The sequence below is a fragment of the Benincasa hispida genome, chromosome 9, assembly GCF_009727055.1.
Source record: "Benincasa hispida cultivar B227 chromosome 9, ASM972705v1, whole genome shotgun sequence".
NCBI classification, from domain to species: Eukaryota; Viridiplantae; Streptophyta; class Magnoliopsida; order Cucurbitales; family Cucurbitaceae; genus Benincasa; species Benincasa hispida.
The window spans coordinates 38,333,466-38,342,883 of record NC_052357.1 but is presented as its reverse complement, the minus strand read 5'-3'; the positions used below and the strand labels follow the sequence as shown (position 1 = coordinate 38,342,883).

Below are 9,418 nucleotides of genomic sequence, written 5' to 3'. Positions count from 1 at the left end.
TCTATTCTTTTATTTATTTATTTATTTTTCAAAACATAACAGATTTTAAATACAACCTACAAAAGTATATAACAAAAAAAAAAACACTCAGAAAAAAGCACTGCTAATAATTTTAATTTTCAATGACTAAAAAATAAAAATAAAAAAATCAAATTGTTATTTAACATGGTGTGTTGCATAGAAGAATAAAATAAAATCCGAATATTTAAAACTTTGCTTGCTAGGTGTGTTTGATGTATTTTAGGTGTTAATATTACAACTCCTCTTTAACATTGTTCTTATATATCAGTGACCTAGGGATTATAAATTTTTATCAACCCTTCAATTTCAATCACTTTACATGATGATATTAATTCTCTCAGGTAGATACAAACTACAACTCAGTATATCAGAGCCATGTGTTTGCCATCAAATAGAAGAAGTATAAACATATGATAATGCAAGGCAACTAATTAAACAAAAACCTCAAGGCTTTAACGCCATAAAGGAACCCATCACAAGGCTTTGACCAACTGTTGTTCTGTAAATCACACTATGTATGCATACTCCAACTAGTTTCGAAACAATTTCATCACACAACACGAAAGGAATCCGCTATCCTTTTCAAGTCGCTGTAATGTCTCTTCCATTGAAGACCTATAACAACCCCAAGAAAAAAGCTTCCTTCAGTTCTAATGGAAAACAAACCTATATCATATCAAGAAGGCGTTCTTGGTAGGCTCTTACCATTTGCTGTTACACTGAATAGGTAGAGGCGATTTCCGGCCGCTGTCGCTGTGATTATAACATGAGGAGGCTCCAATTCAAACTGATAATATGTTCTTCCAGAATGCTCTGCCACGCTCATGCTGATTACCTTTCCTTCTACATTTTCTCCAATCACTTCCGGGCCGAATGCATTGATTACTTTCTCTGGAGGTCCAACCATTTCAATGGTTGCATCCTCGCCGATAACTTGACAGGACAATGACAAAATCAGAACTCAGAAGAGTGAGTGGCAGTATAGTTTCTTTGGAATGGAAAGCTGAACAAGAAGCATAAAGTTTCAGGGAAATGCACCATCAGAAAATCGACGAACAGGTGCAACGATAACAAACAGTCGACCTTCCTTTGAGCTTCCGAATCTGAGATCAATTTCTGTTCCACCTAGATCAGCAATGGACACAGGAACCTGCAACACAAAAGCACATTGTCTCATCTCTGCATTAATCAAGATGAACGTGAAACTAACTTGCATGGAGATATCTAATTAGTAGGAGAATTTTCAATTCCAAGCAGAGAAACAAATTGGGAATAGATATTATTGGATCTTTACTATGTTTATATATACAGGCCTCACTCTACTCCTCTAATCAACAAGGACATTCCCAACACAACTTCCAAAAGATATTGCAAGTTTTCTTTTAACTTATCGCAAAGGACAACTGACCGTACAACATTTAACTGTCAAGAAACTCGTTGAATTTTAAAATTCTAGGTGGATGGCCACTTAGTAAGCCTTCGACGTGGAGGATCAAAACAACCCAAAGCACCAGCCTAACAAGCCATGTCAACATCCTATTAGTTTAAGTGGTTGATCAAGTTTCATTAGTTTCTCTGATCTTCATCAGCATCTTTAATGAGGTTAAAATTTAAAAGGGGAATGTCGAAACATTTACCTCTTCCCAATCTTGTGGAACTGAAAAGGCATAAGGAATAATAGGACTCCATCCAACTCCATGCCCACCGGACTTCTCGTCGGGTCTACGATATGTCCTCCAACCTGTCTGAGCAGGCAACAAACGAGAAACAAGATATGCTAAGCTTGAGATGAAAAGGGAAAGCAGTTTGAAAGCATTCAATGGTCAAAATGAAATTGTACTCCTTGTTGTTTCATTTATTTCATTCTAACCCCTACATTTTTGTGAATATATCGATTCAGTATTCAATTAAAATAGCACAAAAAGTATACATGACATCAGGTATCAATTTTATTTTTTATTTTTTTTCGTATGCCCTTGTATTCTTTCAAGTAGAAGATGACATGGTATCTCTATAAGATGACAGGTTAGTTTTCATTACAATTTAATTAAACAAAAAAAAATATTAGACACTAAGTTCATACATTTTCAGAAAACAGAGATGCTGAAATAGAACAATTGAGAAAGCCCAATAATTACCATCACCAAAAGGAAAACAGTAAATTCTGCATCATTTTCAGTATCTATCCTCTAAATTTAAAACACATTCGGTCCCTAAAGATTTATCCACCTACAGGAGTAAAGAGAATCTTATTACAACTTAACAAGATTCGTCAGTATAGAAACTGAACCATCATATAAATTTAAAAGTACATGGAGTACATCGTTAACGTTACAAATTTTAAAAGTTAGACTACAAGTTTCGTCATTGTACCTCTCCAAGTTTGTGTCAATTAGGTCTCTAAACTTTAAAATCTTTTATAATAAACCCTAAACTTTCAATTTTGTATCCAATATATCCTTGAATTTTTAAATTTACGTCTGATACATCCTCGACCTATTTTATATTTATTTAAAAATACATAAACTAATGATCTATGGACAAAACAAATCAATTTTATTAATAATAGATTCATTAATTATTTTTTCTTACAAAAATTTATGAATATGCCAAAGACCTCAAATCTCAAACCTATTGAACACTAGAACTATAAAATACTTTCTAACGTTATATTAGATATAAACATTGAAGTTCATAAACCATACTTAGAATATAACCAATATGAAAGACTACAAATCGTTCCAAACTTAAAACAAGAAGAATTAAATTGATAGAGTTAAGAGTGGAATAAAGAAAAGAGTTTGATAACCCAGAGATTGCAGGAAGCAGAAGATTGATAAATGTAAAGTAGAAATGGAAATGAGGAAAAGCCAACCCTGTTCATCTGGTTCAGACAACCCAGGAATCCTCCCTGCAAGAAGGCCTTGCTTAACCGCAGCCAAACAGTCCTTAGGCAGCCCCAAAGCCGCAGAAGAAAGCAAAGAAACACCGGACACCAAAACCCATCTCCGATTCAGCGTGGGAGACAAGTTGGGGTTTTCCTGTTGGCCACCATGGACGGCGGAAACCGGTTTAGGGAGAAAAGAGTTGGGATGAAGAAGGGGAGAAGGAAGGTTCGGTTGGTGACAGAAGGAGAAAAATGGGTTAATGGTAAACAATGTGGTTCCCATTCGAAACCAGAAACGATGATTTCTGGAGACGAATTGTAGAATGGAGGAATGATAATGGTAGGAGATGGAGGTGGAAGAGCGTAGAAATTGAAAGGGATTTGGTGGTTTGAATTTTGTGTGGATGTGGAGCACTGAACTTTAGAGGCTACTAACATTTTGCTTTGCAACTCTAAACACTTGCCATTGGATTATCATGGTAGATGTTACGGATAATGAACTAGTTATTATAGTTGAGTTATGATAATTTGTATTTGAGGTTTAGATTATTTTAGTTTGAATTATAATAGTATGTGTTTGATGTGTAAATTATTTTAATTTAAAAAGGAAATAGTAAATACTATAGTAAATAATAAGAAAATGATGTATGTAAAATAGTAAAATCTGTATTAAATAACAAATACTATAGCAAATGAATATTTTCAAATATCATTGAAGGTAACTAATTGAAAGTTTTGAAATAGTTTTTAGTGTACCAATATATGGCTATTATATTTTGATGATAACCCTTGCCTCATTTAATTTTGAGTTTAGTTGCTATTTGGTACCTAGTTTCAAATGATATATTCTGAGGTTGTTTGGTTGAGGTTTTTTTAGATAAAAATTGATCCAAGCTAACTAATGTTTGTTATACAAATTTCAATACCTATGTAATAAATTATTCTGAGACATCTTTTACTTACAAAGGTTTTCCATACTTTTATAGAATGTTGAATTTTCTATACATTTTGCGAAGACGAGAACTATGAGTTTTCTATTCGTCCACCTTATATTGAATATAGTTAATTAACTAATTAATGAATTGACATGAATTTAATAAAATTAATATAAATATTTATTTTAATAAATTACTAATAATATATTAAAATATTTAATTAGTTCCTCAATACAAATAAAAAAATTTATTAAATGAATGCAAATAATTAGATATACAAATTAATTAATTAGCTAATAATATATTTCATTAGTTAAATTAAGTTAGGAAAAATAAAATTTTAATAATTATACTTGATTGTTTATTGATTTTTTATAATCGAATAGTTATTTTTGAATTATATTAATTAGAGATCATTCATTATTTATAACATATTATAATTTTGAGTCATTTTCTAAGATTTAACTTTCATTATTAATAGTCAAATTGAACATAACTCAACTAACATACTTATATTAGAGATCACGAAATCTTTTTTTTATAAACTTTCATTATTAACGTATCATATTTTGTTCTCTTTTGTTCTCTTTTTTTTACATTCATTTTTATATATTATTAATTAAAATTTTAAACCAAACAAAACCTTTTAGTTTTAAGTTTTGAGTTTGGTAATATAGTTAAGTTTCAAATGTTACAATTTTACCATGAGATTTTATAAGTTACACTTTTAACTTTCATTTGCCCTAAATATTCACTATTGAAAGAGAAATTTTGGACCACGTCATTCATGACGAAATTCCAAATCATCAAATTTGGGACTAATTAGGAGTTGACATGTGTCCCAAATTGAAGTTAAGACAAATTCCGATAACACCACGTGCTTTCATCATGACTGTTGAATCAGATAGATTAAATTGGCCCAATTTGATATTACTATTTGGGTCAAAGTCCAACTAAGTCCAAAAATGGGCTAAATTTGATGCAAATGTAAAATCAAACCCTAATCCAACTAATTGGGCCCGCTTATGGACCAACCAAGCTCAAGTTCAACTAATGAGACCCAAGAGGCAAGCCCATGCACCAACCAAGCCCAAGCCCACGACCCACCAAAGAACTCTGTAAATAGAGAATCTCTCTTCATTTGTGGGAGTCAGTAATTTTACATTCCAGCCTAGAAAGAATTCACCAACAATTAGAAGACTCTAGACTCCTGAAGTCGTACACTTCCTTGAAGACAACACTTGGACTTCAAGAATGTCACGCGCTTCGCTTCTTCAAATTAAGCGAACGTATTCAACTGAGAGAATCAGGGATCAAATGTTATAGATTGAACCACAACGCATCAAACCAACATCTACACCCACACAAACTCAGTTCAACTCCACGAAACAAGTTTCTCCGAAAATCTCGTGTGAATATTCACTTTTAGTCTTTAACATTAAAGTATAATTGTAAAACCCCGAATATTCATGTAAATTTTCTTTAAATTATCTTAAATTGTTTGGAAATTATTTTGTTAAATTGAGGTCAAAATTGAATTTAGGAGGTAAGCTATTTAATTTAACTATATTTGTAAAGATTTGAAATTTTAAATAAATTTAAGGAAAATTTGGATTAATTTATCTAGAGACCTAATTCGTTAGATCTGAAATTTTAAATACCAAATGATCAAATTTGGGACCAACTACGAGGTGACATGTGTCCCAAATTGAAGTTGAAGACAAAATTTGATGACACCACGTAGTTTCATCGTGATCGTTGAATCAAATAAGATTAATTTGGCCTAATTTGATATTATTATTTGGGTTAAAATTCAACTAAGCCCAAAAATAGGTTGAATTTGACCCGAATGTCATATCAGACCCAAATCCAATTAATTGGGTCCAAAGGCTAGACCCATGGACCAACCAAGCCCAATTTGGGCCCAAATCCATGTAAGGCCCATAAGAGACCTCTATAAATAGAGACCCTATCTCTTCATTTAGGGAAGAACGAATTGAAGGCAAAATCTCTCTGAGTATCTGAAGTCTGAAGCTCCAAGGATCTGAGAACATAACTTCTCTAAAACTTTAAAGATCAAAAGACATATCAAAGTTCTAAAGATCAGAAGACACTAAAGCTCTGAAGATCAAAAGACATATCAAAGATCTGAAGACCGAAGTCCTTTGAAAATACAAGCAATCTGACCACGCTTGAAGACTGAAGTCCTTTGAAGATACAAGCATTCTGAAGACCGAAGTCCTTTGGAGATACAAGCATTCTTCCAAGAATCCAAGCTCTAGAACATCCACACGCTCTACTTCTATACATCAAACGTATGCATTCAACCAAGAGTGAATCAGAGGATCAAGTACTAGAGATCGAATCATTGCATCAAAATAACATCTAAGTTCAACTCCACGAAATAAGTTTCTTCGGAAGCCTCGTGCATACACTAATCATCCAAGAAGATCAACAAGCCTAAAGATCGATCGTCCCAGAAGATCATCAAGCCCAAAAGTCGATCATCCAAGAAGATCAACAAGCCTAAAGGCCGATTGTCCAAGAAGATCAACAAGCCCGAAGGTCGAATGTCCAAGAAAAACAACAAGCCCGAAGGCCGATCGTCCAAGAAGATCAACAAGCCCAAAGACCGATCATCCAAGAAGATCAACAAGCCCAAAGATCGGATCATTCAAGAAAATCGATCAACAAGTCCAAAGGTCGGATCATTCAAGAAGATCAACCAGCTTAAAGACTATAGTTTATTTTGAAAGCATCAAAATATTATGTATTAGAGATTGTATTCACTTTTCATAAAATTAATACAAATACATAGTTCAAGTTCCATGAAATAAATTTCTATTGAAATCTCGTGCGACCAAATTGGCACGCCCAGTAGGACCTATCTACCTCTCATCTCTCTCGTTATCCAAGTCAAAAAATCTACAAATGGCACCAAAGAAAGCTCCATCCAAAGCTATCGTCGCAAGCAACACTTACATAAGCTCTGTCATCACGAGGAAAATATGGGACCAGCTGATGGAATCTCCTAAAGGCGGGATCGTCATCAGAGAAAAGCCTTGTTCGACAACTATGCTTCTGTTACTGATCTATCAGAGAAAGAATCACATTTTGATGTAGTGTCTGTCATGATGACTGACGTAATGACTGAGTCGACCATGGCAAAGATGGAGATAAAGATAAATCTCCTTAGGAAAGCGGTAGAAGAGCGAGATCATTAAATCACTACTTTAAGAGATGAAATACATGCTCGAGAAACTGCTGAGTCGAGTCTATCTCCAACTATGAAAGCCAATGACAAAGGAAAGACTGTCTTCTAGGAAGGCCAGTCACAACAATCTACCTCTGTCGCCACCCTATCAATTTAACAACTGCAGGATATGATTGCAAACTTCATAAGGGCCCAGTACAGAAGACCATCATAGTCCTTCTTTATGTACTCTAAGTCGTACACCAAGAGAATCGACAACCTGAGAATGCCAGCTGGGTATCAACCTCTAAAGTTCTAGCAGTTAGATGGAAAGGACAATCCAAAACAACATGTTGTACACTTCATTGAAACCTGCGAATGCAGGAATCAGAGGAGACCAGCTAGTAAAGCAGTTCGTCCATACCTTGAAAGAAAATGCTTTCGATTGGTATACTGATTTAGAGCCGAAGTGATTGATAGTTGGGAACAGTTGGAAAGAGAGTTCCTTAACCACTTCTATAGCATAAGGCGCACTGTTAGCATGATGGAGCTGATGAACACAAAGCAGCAGAAAGAAGAGTCGGTCATTGACTACATCAACCGATGGAGAGCTTTGAGTCTGGATTGCAAAGATAGACTCACTGAATTATCTGCAGTGGAGATGTGCACTCAGGGCATACACTGGGAACTTTTTTAAATCTTACAAGGGATAAAACCTCATACGTTTGAGGAGTTGGCAACACGCGCTCATGATATGAAGCTAAGCATCGCCAATAGGGGAACTAAAGATTTTCTAGCCCCTAAAGGGAGAAAATACAAGAATGAAGCTAAAGGTACTGAAAAGATTGTGGATAGTGCTACAAAAGAATCTATGGTCGTTCATGTGACCCCGCTGAAATTTTCCTCTAAAGAAAAACAAAAAAAATTTGAAAGAAGGCACAATGAAGACGAGAAGCATCGTCCAACTCTTAAAGAAAGATTGGAGCAACTGCTAGAAAAGCAACTTATTCAACTACTGAAATGCAAGCAGCTGGAACAAACAGGAAAAGTAGATGATCCTAACTACTGCAAGTATCATCGGGTCGTTAGTCACCCAGTGGAAAGGTGTTTCGTGCTGAAGGAACGAATTCTGAAGTTAGCTCGTGAAAAGAAGATTGAGCTAGATTTGGATGAAGTAGCTCAGACAAATCACGCTACAGTAGCGACGACTTCAAGTGTTCCAACACTATCTGTATCCCATGTTCAAAGACAAAACCTGATCCAGTTTGGAGCCTTCGAGTCTATAGTCATTCGGTTCTAACAAGAGATTTAAACAAAAAATTCCAAAAAGAAAGATGTGCTCGTTGAAGATGATAACGGAGGGTGGATAGTTGTGACTTATCGAAAAAGAAGACAATCAAACTCCACCAAAAAAGAGTCGTGTTCCTATCGAAGCTATAGAAGAAAGAACAAGGCTCATAAAAAGAAAGGCAAAAGGATGACATGGAAGTCTAAGCCTGTTAAGAAAGAAGACAAGGACTTCCCTTAATTTCGATGGCCGGTAGCTTTGGCAAAACGTCTCTCAAGAAGCTTTCTCAATAATCGTCCAGAGAAAGTATCAGAAGTTATTGCATGTCACACTGTCGGCACAGTGGAAGTTGACAACAATCATATAACTGTTGAAGAAGTCAACAACTCAGAAGAAATAAAGCAAAGAACTTCTGTCTTCGATCGTATTAAGCCTTCAAATGCTCGATCTTTAGTCTTTCAAAGATTGAATATGGCCACAGTAGGAGAAAAAGACTAATGTCCAACAACTACTTCTACTCGAACTTCAACCTTCAAAAGGCTAAGTATATCTACATCAAAGAAAGATCGACCTTCAGCATCTGCTTTTGATCATCCCAAGACAACAAGCGATCAACATAAAGGAAGGATGAAAATCTTGAAAGCGACATCATTCCATGAAGAAAACAACAACGAAAAGATTCACAGTCATTTCCCTTCACGCATGAAGAGGAAATTTTCTGTTGACATAAGTACAGAAGGTTCCTTGATAGTGAAACCAAAACTCATCATATTGACGAATCCTACAAATGAAGAAGATGATCAAAACCATGATGAAATAAGAGCTTCTGAAGTTTAAATGAAAATGCTCCTCATCGCAAGAGCCTAAACTGCATGGTGCTCTTTGCCCACATGAGCTTAAAAGGTGAACGGCCCAAAAAAACTCTCTTTATTGAACTATGTTATGACTTGATCCCTGTCATTGTAAAGGTACATAGGCAGCTTGAAAGAAACTTCAAGTTCAGTTCAGCCAACAAAAAGAACATTTGAACTAGGTCATGACTTGATCCCTTTCTTCAAAGGTACGTAGGCAACTTAAAGAAATTTAAGTTCAAT

The 9,418-nt window shown here is 35.0% G+C and overlaps 1 protein-coding gene across 1 annotated transcript; it reads right to left on the bottom strand.

Annotated features, from left to right (window-relative positions):
- Positions 1-300: 300 nt before the first annotated feature.
- LOC120085100 (psbP domain-containing protein 4, chloroplastic) lies at positions 301-3,333 on the bottom strand. Its single transcript, XM_039040959.1, has 5 exons — positions 2,897-3,333; positions 1,659-1,762; positions 1,060-1,171; positions 727-954; positions 301-636 (listed from the first exon to the last, which is right to left on the bottom strand). Exons 1-5 carry the CDS (start codon positions 3,189-3,191, stop codon positions 572-574), a joined length of 804 nt encoding a protein of 267 aa, XP_038896887.1. The 5' UTR covers positions 3,192-3,333; the 3' UTR covers positions 301-571.
- Between the last annotated feature and the right edge of the window lie 6,085 nt (positions 3,334-9,418).

Bases quoted from the DNA above. Each gene is read 5' to 3' on its own strand.
- LOC120085100 (XM_039040959.1), bottom strand. From the start codon at position 3,191: ATGGGAACCACATTGTTTACCATTAACCCATTTTTCTCCTTCTGTCAC. The intron at 1,172-1,658 runs GTAAATGTTTCG...TTTGTGTTGCAG, and splicing joins TTCCACAAGATTGGGAAGAG to GTTCCTGTGTCCATTGCTGA. The intron at 955-1,059 runs GTGCATTTCCCT...TGTCCTGTCAAG, and splicing joins TGTTCGTCGATTTTCTGATG to TTATCGGCGAGGATGCAACC.